Below are 14,885 nucleotides of genomic sequence, written 5' to 3'. Positions count from 1 at the left end.
TTCAGAGTGAATATTCAGGATTTTCAAAATCTTCTTAAAAAGCAACTAGTTGAACTAAAGTCTACTGATACAGAAGAAGAAAAAACAGATCATGTACTACAGTCTACAGCTACCAGGACTTCTATGATTCGTATTTGTTTGGAAACTTTGTACAGTGTTACCTTAATCTTTCTAATTTTGTTTAGTAATTTCACATAAATATTGCTAAGTTACAATGTATCAAGTACTAAATGGGAGGGCTGTACTACCCTTCGGCCTATCATTTGTACTCGGCTTCTCTTTTATCTGTTTGTCAATCTCTTTTGTGTTACCTGTCATGTCTCATCCCCATACGTATGAAACTGTTAACAACCTGGAGGGATCATTTTGCCGGCAAATGTAGGTTTAACATTCTCACACAGTGATTTGAGTTTGTTGTTCACTATATTTTTTCCGCAGTAGGTGAAATTAATGTCTGTAAAACTGATTGCTTCACACGGAACAGCAGAACTGCATTTCAAAAGTATTGCTCTAATTGAATTTGTGGAGCCTGTAAAATTTTTATAGGTAACTCCTGTAATCTTCACATTCGAAGCCTGTCATATCCAAACACGCAAACAAAATCCAAAAATTAATGTCACAGTACAGATAACTTTGGATGACAATAGAATACATTGTAGATGGATTAATGTGTTCATACCCCTGTTGAGCTCAATATCAGCAGACTGAACACAACAGACTGCATCCATGACCAAAGCAGCACAAAGTTAGCATTTTGTCCAACTCAATATCAGAAACAAACAAGTTTCTAGCCGAATGCATTTTGTAAGTAGGCTTACATCTGGAAAAGCTTTATCACCAGGTTTTTTAGTCTTCCAAACCGCTTCACCTTGTCCGTGAAGAAGGCCTCCACCAATTATATGAACACTAGCTTGAAAGATACTAATCCACATACCAGAAGGAAATGATCCAATATCTGGTTTCGCCTTTAATGTACCCTGAACTTCAATAGTTATAGGCGCGGGAGTAGTGCAGGGCCCTGTAAACATAAGCTCTCCCACTAACCAATCCCCTAGCGGTATTAAAATCTTTGCAGGTGCTTTTTTTTTTTTTTTTTTTTTTTTTTTTTTTTTTTTTTTTTTTTTTGCTAATTGATTACACACGCACACGTGGGGAGTCGAACTCCCGACCTCCCGCAAGGGGGTACAAGAGCTCTACCGCCACACCAACAGTTTGTTGGCTTTGCAGGTGCTTTTGATTGACAAGCATCAGTCCAGGCCTTATTCACTTGCTGACAAACAAATGCACGTATCGTGGGATTAGTTTCATGAGTGTCATGTCACACATTAGTATCATATATGATATCTTACCACAGTCATGTCAGCCTGTCCATTTCCTATGGCGCCTGCAGACTTTGATATATCAAAAACTGTGGCGCCGCTGACATCAGGCACACCTGCAGAGCGTGCCCTAGTCGGTAGTGGTTTATCCATAAGAACACGGCGATCATAATATCTAAGATGGAAGTTGATGGCCCCATTAGCCACATATGAAATTACCAAAGTTGTACCTAATACAACTCTCAAATCGAATCTGTTCATCATCGACTCTGCAATAAACTAACCAACTGAAAAAAAAGAAGCCTAAAGTACTCAACTCCATGCAAAAGGTTCTCATAAGCTTCACTTCCGTCAATTAGAACAAGGTTAATGCAAATCCAACATCTATATATAGTAAAATTTTACATATCCGCAATAATAACCTTTCATTCAACTACGATTTTTATGCAAGTTAAGACTTGGTCTAAAAACATTTTGGGACTTAAGATTTGGGCATTATTGAGTTTAGTAATTAACTTGAGAAATCTATACCGCATGCATGGACCGATCTATCAATTTAGTTAAGTGGGGGCATAAAACACACACACAAAAAAAAACCGTTTTTTAGAGGCAAAATTTTCATTTTACCAAGAAATGGCAGGGTTTGACTCCCGCTGCATTTATTTTTTTGACCCCAGGCTTGTCTCTCAACAGCCATAGTTGATTCCGGGTGCCTTGTGTATCAAACCCCTCTGCACTTTTTTATATTTTTATCTGATTTGATTTTATAATTTTACAACATTATTCATTTTTTCCTTCTCCGTACATCCCTCTGACTATAATTTTGTATTTGTGTAGACTATAAAGAAGAATGGGAAGAGCAAAGGGTGTGCATTTGTCACAATGTCTTCAGTAGAGGCTCAGGCAGTTGCTGAAAAGTTCGACTCTCAGATAATGTTAAACCTGCACCATTTATGTTTTGTCTTTAAACAGTTAGACAATCTCAAAGAACATTTGCTGTCAAATTTAAGACGGTTTCAACCAGAGTTATTTTTATTAAAACTCCTACAGGAAATTGCGCTGCCTATGGATTCGTCTCATTTTCTACAAGGGAGGTAGCAGAGACTGCAATTTCCAATGAAAATGGAAAGGCAAGTTAATTTGCTTTTTCGTGCTGCATTAACTGTTAAACAGAGACCAATCATGTGATCCTTCTTGTTAATCAAGGGTGCAAGGGGAGCTACCAGAACTTCTATGATTAAAAATTGAAAACTCTGTACACTACTGTAATATGGTTTTTCATTTTTATGTGGCTGCTAAACCACTTCTCTAATCCTTTTGTTTTTGGTTAGTGATTCTACATACATGTTGCTAAACTAGATATATACTGTACAAAATGAGTGGGCTGCAGCTTCTCTGGTGTTTATCTTCTCAATTAATCTCATTCGCCTTACCTGTCATGTAACCATAATCAAATAAGTTCAAAAAAATTAATCAAACTACACAGAACACTGAACAGAAAAATCGAAGTGGAAGGACTTTAAAATATTTATCAGGTCACTTACAGTTATGATCTGAGCTAGATTTAGTAACTGTAATCTCTCCCCACGCGTAAGAAACTTTAACAACCTGGAGGGTTCATTTTACCGCCAACCGTAGGTTTAACATTTTCACATATTGATGTGAGTTTGGCCGCTGGATCTTTTCCACAGTAAGTAAGATCAATGTCCGTAAGACTGACCCCTTGACACGGAACAGCAGTACTGCATTTTAAGGTTACTGCTTTGATTGAATTTGTGGTGCCCTTAAAATTTTTAAAAGTAACTCCTGCGATCTTCACCTTGGAGGCCTGTCATAGCAGAATGTGCACACATAGTCCACAAGTTAATATCACAATGCAGATAATTATGAATGACAATAGCCGACTTTGTAGCTGGATTAATGTGCTCATACCCCTGGTTTGTTCGCAAAATAATTTTGATCAATTATAATCGGATTTGTCACATTGTCCATGGTTATGCCTATAAATGAAATGTTGCTTGCTACCAGCGATGGTGACTCGTGTAATGTTTTGATTCGGGCACCGTTGTCAGTGTTTTTGAATATAGAATTTGTGACAGCAACATTTCTAACATCTTTCTCATCTGGGTATCTACCAAGACTACCAATACTGCACGGGTCAAAACATTTTAAAAATATGTGTCAAAAATTTGTAGAAAAATATTCAGAAGAAATATTCGCTGATATAGAAATTGGTCGTATGATGAATTACCTGATACCGTGCCCTGGGCCGCAAGTGACCTTATCGATGGTGACACCAACACTATCATCTCCGACTGAAATGCAATCGTCTCCTACTCCGATGACAGTGTTAGTTATACTTACATCCTTAATTTTAGCTATGTGGATACCGTCGGTGTTTGAACCATCTAGCCCACAAGATATGGTCACCGAATTAACCTTGAAACCATCAGACTGAACAGCTTTCAAATTGAAACCTTTGCTGTTAACTATATGAACATTTTCGATACCCGAGTTAGGACACTGACTGAACACAACAGACTGCATCCATGGCCAGGAAACCACAAAGTTAGCACTTACATATATCTGAGTTTAACTCAATTTTAGAAAAAAAAAACATTTGAACTAGTACTTACGTCTGGAAAAGCTTTGTCACCAGGTTTTTTGGTCTTCCAAGTGGCTTCACCTTGTCCGTGTAGAGTGCCTCCACCAGTTATATGAACACCACTAGCTTGAAAGATATTAATCCACATGCCAGAAGGAAACGATGCGAGATCTGGCTTCGCCTTTAATGTACCCTGAACTTCAATAGTTACTGGACTCGCGCAGGGCCCTAAAAACTTGAGCTCTCCTACTAACCAATTCCCCAGCGGTATTAAAATTTTTGCAGGTGTTTTTGAACTACAAGCATCTTTCCACGCCTGGTTTAGTTGCTGACAAACAAATTCAAGTTGAGTTTATCAGTTCCTCAAGTATTACAAATAAAACGTTGTATGAATATGTTAAAATGTAATTTGATTCTGGTAAGCCCTCCTCCCAACCTTGAGGTTTTGGAAGGTTTTATGAAAATTGGTCACTTAACATGATATCAGAATTAAAGTTATGGACGTCTGTGATCTACTCTCGACCCAAAAATGGGCTTTAAAATATAATATGATCCTGGTAAGTTCTCCTTCCAATACCTTATGATACTCCATAGCCATAGACACATTTGTCAAACAATAAATCGTTATCATACAATCTTGCACTAGTTAAACATTTTGCGGATATATGAAATCTTTACCGTAGTCATGTCAGTAACTCCATCTCCTTTGGCTCCGGCACACTTGGATAAATCGAAAACACCGCCAGCAGAGGCTGTACCAGTTGGCAGAGGTGCACCCATAAGAGCACGACGATCATAATGTCCACGACCGAAGCTGATGGCGCCATTGGCCACATATGAGAACATCAAAACTAAACTTAATACAACTTTCATATCGAATCTATTCATTTTGTAAAATGCATTCCAATCAACAAATGCCAAAACTACTCAACTGCATGCAAATGATCCTATAAGCTTCACTTCCATTATATAGAACAAGCTAATCCAAATTCAATATCTGAATTTAGTACAAGCGCAATATTAACCTCTCATTCATATTATGACTTGGTCTGGAACATTTTTGGACTTAAAATTGACTGGGGAAATCTACTCCATGTCATTTTTCTCAGGATAACCAGCCAATCATTTATGACCCAAAAATATAGTAGTGGCAGGGACTTCCCTTCTAATATTAGATACCTGCTATTAACTTTGAGGTTATAAGTGTCTGATACAAACTATTCTTCTGTATCTTCTCCGGTATCTGTATTTTTAGATAAAAACTAAAATTTATTATATTTTATATTTTGTATCAAAATATAAAAATATTATATTTTGTCTTATTTTCAAAAAAAAAAGTAGATGGAAGTATAATTTAAAATTTTATCAGAATATAGAAAAAGAATAATAATTAGAAGCGTGAGACAGTTGAAAGTTACTTAAATTTGTATATAAATTTGACATTATTGTTTACTAAATAGAGAAATAGTATTATTGTAATATAGCTTTTTTTATGTTACTAAATTATTCTTCCTCTACTATAAAAATTAATATTTTTATTAGTTTTTTTGTAAATTGTAATTTTGATTGTGTAATTTTTTCAGAAAAGTTGAAAAAAAATATTTTAATTAACCACCAAAACATGCGTGTGATAAAAATCAAAATGGTATATAATTTTTTTTAATATGGAAATTTTTTCAACTGGCATAGATTGAACGAGAACAATCTTTCAGAACTGATGTATTGAACTTTGTAAAAACTGGTAATAACAGCGTACTCAAGGTATCTACATTTCAAGTATTACTGTCGATCAAAGTTTACAAAATAACACATCATTATTGGTATCCTCGAGGAAAAAAAACTTCATTATTCATTATTTTAAATCTTTTGAAATTTTTCTTGTCAGGATAACATTATATTCTCGTATTTTCTGAATTGTAGATGATACTATTGTGTGTTATAAATTTAAAGAGTTCAAGTTATTTTTGAAAATAATCAAATTTTGAAAATTGATAAATTAAAATTTATAAATAAATTTCAACTCTATTCAAATATGACTCATTTCATTTAATTTTTTCACGAGGAAGCTCATATAAACATGTTTTTGTTTGATCAAAAAATTTAAATAGACCCAACTTATTTCAAAAAAATAAATAAATTTTATTTAATTCAGATAGAGCTCAATTAACTTAAACTCTTTATTTATAACATACACAATAGTATAAATAATCACTAATTAACATCACAATTAATTTATAACATACACAATAGTATAAACAATAATTAAACATTACAATTAATTATAAGCGATTGAATTATTTTAGAGTCCGTTTGACAAATAAATGTGATTTTATAAGCAAATTCAAAATATTAAATCATAACTCAAATTAATTCCTAATTTTAATATTTTTAATTTAAAATCAGAAATAATTTAAAGACCGACTATAATTCCAGGCAAATAAATTATTAGATTGATACTCGTTTTTCTTCCACCCGGGCGTACGTAAATAAATTCGGGTTAAATATGATAATGTTTGTATTATATATAAAAAAAAAATTACAGGATAATGTTACGAGCTAAACAAAAGTAAAATGACCATTTTAACCCAGAAGACAGTAGCCCCTCTTGCAATTTGCCTCTCCGGCTCCCCAGTCTCTTACGGCAATGGCGGCACTAGAAGCAGCTTTCACTCTCTTCTCCTCCTACCCTTCATTTTTATCCTCAAATTATGCGTACCCTTTTCGCCAACAAGCTTCATCTTCAATAAATCTTCAAGTTTCCACTTTTACCCCTACCCTTTCTGTCAAATTCCCCCTTTTATCCTCTAACAAACATTCAAGAAAATCAAGATTTCAAGTGCTCACAGCAGTTGAGGAGGAGATTGAAGTAGAAAAAGTAGAAGAGAATGTTCAATTGTTTCAAAAAAGAAAGCTTTTTGTTTACAATTTGCCGTGGTCTTTAAGTGTTGCTGATATCAAGAACCTGTTCAGCGAATGTGGCACTGTCATAGATATTGAGGTACTCACAAAAATAAAATTAATGTTTTAAGTTGGAATTTTTTTTATTATCTGTATTAGATATTAATCTCATATGTAAGTATGTGTGTGCGTATAGATTATAAAGAAGAATGGGAAGAGCAAAGGGTATGCATTTGTCACAATGTCTTCTCCAGAAGAGGCTCAGGCAGTTGTTGAAAAGTTTGACTCTCAGGTATATTTTTTACCTGCACCATTTATGTATTGTGTTTAAACAATTAAAACTATTGTTTAGCTACTTCAGAAAACAGGGGGATTGGAATTTCTATAATATGTGACAGTGTCCAGTTTTTTCTGTGCATTCAACCATATCCGGGAACAGATTTTTTTTCCCCCTTCTAGGCAAGCTTCGTTACATATAACCACATATTGCATTACTTGTTATATGTCTAGTGAATATAGAGTAGAGTTTCCAACCTCTTTGCTTGCTATTAGGTTATTGTATTTAAAAACAATTCTAGTGTTGCTGCAATAAGTAAAACCACTGCCATTTTATAATATTCATGATTGTCTGATTGGACATATTACAGATACATTCATTTACTGCACCTTTAATTATTGTTATGCCCCCCTCCTCTCTGTGGGTAGAGGAGTATAGTTTCTGTTTATTCCCCATTTTTTGGAGGAAGAGTCTTGGCTTCGTTGGTGGCTGTAGCCTGTAGGTAATATATAAGAGAAATTTTGAAATTGTTTGATCATTGATGTAGAGGGGGGGTTTGCATCATGTTGAGTCTGTCTAGAAGTAGTTTGATAACTGATCCGGGAGATGCTCATGGAGAATAGAATTTAACAGAGAATGGAGAATGAAGGTAAGTGCATTAAATACTTGCACCAAAAAATCTACTGAAACCTTCAAAGTTAGTTTTGTTGTTTATGGGATGATCGGGTAGTTTTATAAAACATCAGTGTTCAAACAGATGCTACTCGTACTAGGGTAGTTAGAGCATCTCCAACGGTGCTCCTAAATCATTCCTTAAACAATAATATAAAATGTGGCTCCTAGTAAGTTAATACACTAAAAAGCATGAGAACTCCAATGGTACTCTTTATACATGCTCCTTATTCATATTTTATATTTATTTTATATAAATGAGAGGAAAAAGTTAACTAAAAGAGAGAGAAGATTGAAGGGAAATTAATATAATATTGGGTTAGGAGCTACTAGATACTCTTTAAAAGAAAGGAGAGAGAGTAAGCTCTTAAATTTTTAAAGAGCATCTAGGAGCCCATTGGAGCACTAAAATTTGATTTGCTCCTAAAATTTAGACTTAGGAGCTTGTTTAGAGAGCCCCTTGGAGTTGCTCTTAGGCTTTTAAGGCTGAACTTCTACTTTACTGGAAGGACTGAGGTGGGAGAATTTAATGCAGTCAGCAGAACATAGAAACGGTATTATTAAATAGAAAATTATGCAATAAGTTGCTCTTTAAATCAAGCTTACCCTCATCATTATATTGCTACGTAAATAATATACAGTTAGGTACTTAGGCATAGTTACATTCCGTGATTATTATTGTCTCTGATACAGCCTTTCAATGGTAAATGTTCATTTTAGTATTGGGGGTTAAAAAATGAACAAACATTAGATGTGGTTTTAATAGATAGCATAATCCTGAATAGTCATATCTTCTCCCTAGTTCTGTTGTGGATATTTATACACATTTTGGTTACAAATTATCATCAGTCATTTTTGCTCACATGTCATTTTAGTGGATAAAACTTATGAAAATCTCGAACACTGGATGTAATACTAAGGTCAGAAAATATTGGCATAAATTTTGGCATTTTCTCTCTTGATCAAGATCTTTGTGTTGCAGGAATTGTCAGGCAGGCTTATCACTGTAGAGTTTGCAAAGAGATTAAAAAAGCCTTCCCCACCTCCGCCAGATAGTGCCCCTCCTGGGAAAGAACGCTATAAACTTTATGTGTCCAATCTTGCATGGAAAGTGAGGGCAAATGATCTCAGAGAATTTTTTGCTGCCAACTATAAGCCAGTTTCAACCAGAGTTGTTTTTAATAAAAATCCTTCAGGAAATTCCGCAGGCTATGGATTTGTCTCATTTGCTACAAGGGAGGAAGCGGAGACTGCAATTTCCGATTTGAATGGAAAGGTAAATCTGTTTGCTTCTCGTATTGTATCTGACTTTGTTTCCTAGAGTCTTAATTGTTACATGTGTATACTTAAAGAACAATCATGTTATCCTTCTCTTTGTTAATCAAGGGTACATTGGAGCTGTCATTGCTATCGATTTCTTAATGACTTAATGTTGTTACATGTGTATATTTAAAGACCAGTCATGTGAACCTTTTTTTTTTTTGTTAATCAAGGGTGCAAGGGAAGCTGTCTTTGCTATCAATCTAACCATGCATACTAAATGCTTACATGTCATAAAATGCATGCCTAAGCAGTGACCTTGTGATCCTGAACTTTTGTGGATATGCATCAAATCATGACTCTGGCTATATATGTTTTGGAACTGTGCTACACACAATCTTCACCCATGGAGTCACGTATTTAATATTAAGCTAGTACTGTTTGAGCTTAAATAGGAAGATTGTAATATATGTTTTCACCTCTAATGCAGGAATTGTTAGGCAGACCAATTGCCTTAAAATTTAGTGAAAAGAGCATAGATGAATCTGCAAGTAAAGAAATAATTACTCCCGAGGAACAGCCTGAAGAGTCGTAAACTTCAAAGTTCAATTTTTGGCTTCCTAATTGATTATCGATGTATAAAGATGATATAATGCATATACATGTAGAAAAAGCTGATGGAGAGCATTATATTTTCAACAATCTTGCATTTACTCCACGTGGGCTTTTGTGAGTACACAAATTAACTGTTTATGTATTTACTTTTATGTCAGTGTCCATGTTATGCATAATGTCCATCAATATTTTGTTAATGTAAAGATTATATATGAAAGCATGTAATTCATTTGCCTGTTAGCCAGTATTCCAGCAGTGCTTACTAGAAGGCAAGTTCACCTTTAGATAGGAAATTCATAAACAGTTGTTTCTCATGATTGTGCAGCCTAACCATTTCATATATCGCCATTCCACAATGTGTTTTGTTCATCTTGCAATCTCCGCACATTGACAATGCAACATCAGTTACAACTAGGATTTTGCCTCTTCGTTGGCTATTAAGTATGGTGGATTTTGCCATCACGATTCTTCTTTGTCTCTCTGCTGAATCTTGTTAGAAAAGCACCTGGAGTGTAGAATTAGTTAGGTTTCATTTACTTCGACGCATCTGTACATGGTAAAACAGGATTTTAGAGAATATAGAACCTACCATGGGGGAGTTAAATTACAGAAAAAAAAAAAAATTAAGTTTAGTGGACGCCTTTAATCAGAGAATTAAGAAGTGATTAATTATAGTTAATTTAATATAGATTTTTCTTTGGAGCTACTTTGTTTAACATAGTTATATAGTAGTGACATTTGCATGAATTAACTTTAATATGCTGACCATATGCAGGTTGTTTTCAGTTCTACTACATATATCAAAATTTTGTTCTTTGCCTGGTCAATATACCTCATGTTTTTAATGGTTAATTCTTTCTTTTTATGTGGTGTCATAGCCACTTCTAGATTCCTTTTGTTCTAGTGGTTTTACATACATGTTTCTTGGCTGATGACTCTGTTTTTTCTTGGATCTACTTGAGACTTGCTTTGGTTCCTTTAAAGAGCCAATGAAAATTTTATTATGAACATTGCTTTTGTTGGAAAATGCTTCAGCATATAAACTTTTTATGCATCCAATGATAACCAAGGAAGGATCCTACTAAGGAGTTTCATGACAATCCTCACCTTTTGCATCATTATATCGATCAATGATTGATCTGAATTCTTTTCCTCTGTTCATTTAGTGCTAACATTGATCTAAATTCTTTTCATCTGTGTATCCAGTACTATACTAACATTGTTTCACCAGTCTTTATTTAGTGATGGTAAAGTTTACAGTTCATTACTTTGATGAATTTCCTGCCAATATGAATACCTTAGTCAATAAACCATTATCTCCAACAAAAGTAAATTAGGGAAAAAGAAAAGAAAAGAACAAGAAAAGAGAATAAAAGTAGAAAAAGGAATACACTCAATACAATGTCTTCCTATATTCCTCTGCTTTTTATATCTTGAGAATCTTTTGCCTCTCTTTACCACCCTTGTCCCAAAATCATCACTGAAACTCCCTTTGTTTTACTTACTCTTTAAGCCTTCCAGGCTCTGATTTTCTTTAACAGTTGCTCTTATATAGTGTTAACCTAAATTAGAATTACTTCTCTTCAGATCAAACGGCGTCTTGTTAAATGAATAACAGGTATACTATTTACTTGTTTTAAGTTTTTATTTTCCGTAATCCTCTTCTTTTTGGCTGAAATTTGATTCCATTTTCAACTGAGTTTCCTTGCAAGAATGCAAATTTGCTGTATAGTTAGTATGTTATGCTAGAGACTTGGAGTATGTCCTGAATTTGGTGATTTTTGTATAGTTATGGGATCTTTGGATAGCACGGAAACTCTGGTTCCTTATATGAAAACCACGGATTGCTCCCAGGGTTTTTGTAGTTCATACTGTCCCCAGTGGTGCTATGTTATTTTTCCTCCACCGCCCTTTGTATTCTCCGATGAAAATTCAAGCCCGAGCTTTTCACCTCTTGTTGTAGCAATTATTGGGATTCTTGCAAGTGCTTTCCTCCTTGTTAGCTACTATGCCATAGTTTCCAAGTTCTGTGGGAGCATGGATTCCACAAGAAGAGAAATACATAACTACCCTAGTGTGGATTTAGAAGGGAATTATGGCCCGTCAAACCATGAACCCTGGCATGTTTCCGGTGATGGTTTAGATGAGGTTATGATCAAGTCTATTACCGTGTTCGAGTACAAGAAAGGTGATGGTTTGATTGAAGGAACAGAGTGCTCTGTATGTTTAAGTGAGTTTCAAGAAAGTGAAAACTTGAGGCTTTTACCAAAATGTAGCCATGCTTTTCATGTCAAGTGCATTGATACCTGGCTGAGAGCACACTCAAACTGTCCTCTTTGCCGCGGCGATGTTGTTAATCTCAGTACTTTGACCCTTCAGCCACCTCTACCAGTGCCAGAAGCTCCTATGAACCCTGGAATATATTTTCAAGGCCATAGAGAAACTGATATAGCAGAGGCTGATGTCGCGGAAGAAGAACTTACTGAAGCTGATGAAATCCCGAAGACTCCAGCTAGAGCTGACAGGGATTTAGGAAATCCTGCAGATGGAGATCCTATACCTGAGACTGGAGAAGCTGAATATCAACAAATCAGAAGATCGGTATCTATGAGCAACCTATGTCAAGCCCGGGTTTCTATAGCAGATGTTATGTGCATGGATCAAGATGAAGAGGATAGTGAGTTCATGAGCGAGGATGCCGGATCGTCGATAGCTGAATGAGCCAGATTAGCCATAGAAACCAAGTTTTGCATAGTGTCGAAAGTCCTAATGCAATGAAAAGACCATTTTCCAGCTAGAGATTCTCTTTTCCTAAACACGGTAGAGAGAAAAGCATAGTCTTGAGCTTATAGCATTCCTGTAGCTCTTGTGGATGAATGATGAAACATTCATTAGTCTCGGAAGCATAGAGTTTTACAGTTATTTATGTTTGGATTGAATTATCAAAAAGCCCAAACACATATAAGCCCATTAAAATACTTTCTAAGCGATTCTAGTTTAAGTTTCTATTGTTCCATGTGGGCATAAATATATGATTGAGTGGTCCATTTAGGTGGGCCACGATGCGCGATGCAACTTATCACAATTGTACCCAACCAATGATGTGCAACTAATGAGCCCAATAAAGCGCATCTCTTGCAGAGGTTTTTCCTTTATGAAGCTTATACTTCACTTTTCTTTCTTGGCTTACTGTGTAAAGTCATTTCTTTCAAAGTATTATTTTGTTGGAGTTCTTGAAATTTGGGAACATTGTAAGAATAATGGTGTAAGTGTTACTGTATAATCTTACAAATTATATTTTATAAACTAAACTGTTCATTAAAAATTTCAAAATTATATTTAGTCATGAAGGAAAAACTGATAATTATATAATTTTGCAAGATCTATATTATTATGTTTTACAAATCATATTATATATATAAATAATATGTATAATTTATGTGTCGATATTTAGTGTAAAAACATGAAAATGTGCGTTCTTTTGTTTTTATTGAAATCAATATTCATCTTTATTCAATCAAAAAAGTAAAATTATAAAAAAATTATATTATTTTTTAAAAAAATTAACATATCAATTAAATGAAAATTTAATGAAAAAAATAAAAAAAAATAATTTAATTTGATTTTTGACTAGTTTTCGGATTCGACACCCCACGCTCACTCTTTGCTGAACAAACTAATGCCTGATTATACACGGATGAAATTCATGTTGAGAAAGATTCAAGGCATGCGAATACTCAAGTCAGTTTCATAACCTTCTGAAAATTCAGTTGATGATTGTTGAGATATATAATAATAGTTTGGAACACGAAGTATATGTGTATGAGCAAACCTAGCTTGACTAATTAGTTATAGACAACCACACAAACACTACTAGACAAGCATGCATGTAATAAGTTAAAGAAAGCCAAAAAGGTGGAATAATTTCAAGTAAATCCACATGCAAATGTAAGTCGATCAGCCAAAAAGGAATAAAATGGTCGTCCCGGCTTTTTCACGTATCACAAACTTGTACATCACCGAATGCTTCTCTAATCTTTATCTTACCCCTTCATCGCCTCTGTCTCCTTCTTACATTTCAATTATTGTTTCCATATATCACTCTTCCCCTCAATACACTTATCTTTGCATATTTACTGGGGCCAACCGTATTTCAGTTGGATTCCGGTGATCTCATTCACATTCTGATAGGGTCCTTGGAAAGTCTTGTATCATATGCACGCAACAATGAGAGGGGAATGAGAATTGAAATTGGCCATGAGGGACGATAATGACTAATGAGAATATATTTAATTATACGAGAATGAAAATGACTTGATATTTTGAGTCATGAAATAATTTAGCAGATAAATATAAGAAAAGTAGATAAATTGACGAGATCAACTAATATTTACCGTATATATAAAGTAACTGTCGTGAAATAAAATATAGAGTAGATTCATTTAAAATTTTATATTATAAAAATTTATACTGTTACGAATGTATATAATTAAGTGCAATATTTCAGAAAGAAAGTAATATAGAAAGAAACAGATAGAAGTAAGAAATAATGGTACGAGGGACTTTTTAATACAAATATATTAAGACATGGGTTTGAAAGAAACTATAGAATAATATGATATCACAGTATTGTAATTATCTTAGCAACAGTACACTGTCGGATTTGGAACGAGATACAAAAATTTAAAAACTCACGCACATGTGTTTGCTTACCTCTTATGAAATTACGAGACTATGAATGAAAATTATTATCCACCCATCTCATAAGGTGGAAAATTCTATTCCACAAAAGACAATCACAAGACTAAATGAAGATTAAGTGACAAAAAGAGAAGTGAAAATGTGGATGATACAGAGAAAAGCTGGGCGGAGACAGAAATCAAAAGAGATGAGACGACGTGCATCGAACCCACAAATTTACCTTTCTTCTTATCACAAGTCGCAGCAGCAACAACATGCAGCTTTTCCCAGACCTACCAATACCAAAACCTCTCTGCATTCCAACGCATACATTATAATTATACTACTGGATAAATTATTTGTTTATATAATATTATTAATGTGTGCTTGTAGTAATACCCTTGAACGCACGACATTTCGTTGTCAGCGTTAAGGAAAGAGGACAAAAATACGGGTACCCTACAGTACTCGCCTCTCTTGGTCTTGGGTCTCATCCATTGTCAATAAACTTTTTGGAACTTGGTATACATATACAGACACTGAGAGAACATATATATAC

General features: G+C 34.5%; 4 protein-coding genes across 4 annotated transcripts; 2 read left to right on the top strand and 2 right to left on the bottom strand.

The window, feature by feature from the left end:
- Window positions 1-344: 344 nt before the first annotated feature.
- LOC135150563 (exopolygalacturonase-like) lies at window positions 345-1,580 on the bottom strand. Its single transcript, XM_064086947.1, has 5 exons — window positions 1,350-1,580; window positions 1,147-1,270; window positions 819-1,018; window positions 680-718; window positions 345-575 (listed from the first exon to the last, which is right to left on the bottom strand). The coding sequence occupies exons 1-5, from the start codon at window positions 1,578-1,580 to the stop codon at window positions 345-347; spliced, it is 825 nt and encodes a 274-aa protein (XP_063943017.1).
- A 722-nt stretch (window positions 1,581-2,302) lies between these two features.
- On the bottom strand, window positions 2,303-4,863 carry LOC108207833 (exopolygalacturonase). Its single transcript, XM_017378265.2, has 6 exons — window positions 4,603-4,863; window positions 3,956-4,252; window positions 3,571-3,860; window positions 3,252-3,468; window positions 2,864-3,147; window positions 2,303-2,752 (listed from the first exon to the last, which is right to left on the bottom strand). The coding sequence occupies exons 1-5, from the start codon at window positions 4,810-4,812 to the stop codon at window positions 2,920-2,922; spliced, it is 1,242 nt and encodes a 413-aa protein (XP_017233754.1). The 5' UTR covers window positions 4,813-4,863; the 3' UTR covers window positions 2,303-2,752; window positions 2,864-2,919.
- A 1,637-nt stretch (window positions 4,864-6,500) lies between these two features.
- On the top strand, window positions 6,501-9,893 carry LOC108208720 (33 kDa ribonucleoprotein, chloroplastic). Its single transcript, XM_017379242.2, has 4 exons — window positions 6,501-6,922; window positions 7,019-7,114; window positions 8,754-9,047; window positions 9,522-9,893. Exons 1-4 carry the CDS (start codon window positions 6,569-6,571, stop codon window positions 9,624-9,626), a joined length of 849 nt encoding a protein of 282 aa, XP_017234731.1. The 5' UTR covers window positions 6,501-6,568; the 3' UTR covers window positions 9,627-9,893.
- A 448-nt stretch (window positions 9,894-10,341) lies between these two features.
- LOC108208719 (E3 ubiquitin-protein ligase Os04g0590900) lies at window positions 10,342-12,801 on the top strand. The gene is made up of 2 exons (XM_017379241.2): window positions 10,342-11,264; window positions 11,436-12,801. The coding sequence occupies exon 2, from the start codon at window positions 11,438-11,440 to the stop codon at window positions 12,365-12,367; it is 930 nt and encodes a 309-aa protein (XP_017234730.1). The 5' UTR covers window positions 10,342-11,264; window positions 11,436-11,437; the 3' UTR covers window positions 12,368-12,801.
- The last annotated feature ends 2,084 nt before the right edge of the window (window positions 12,802-14,885 follow it).

Source organism: Daucus carota, chromosome 2 (assembly GCF_001625215.2).
Source record: "Daucus carota subsp. sativus chromosome 2, DH1 v3.0, whole genome shotgun sequence".
NCBI classification, from domain to species: domain Eukaryota; kingdom Viridiplantae; phylum Streptophyta; class Magnoliopsida; order Apiales; family Apiaceae; genus Daucus; species Daucus carota.
Note: the sequence above shows the minus strand (reverse complement) of the source record. Positions and strands in the feature narration are given on the sequence as shown.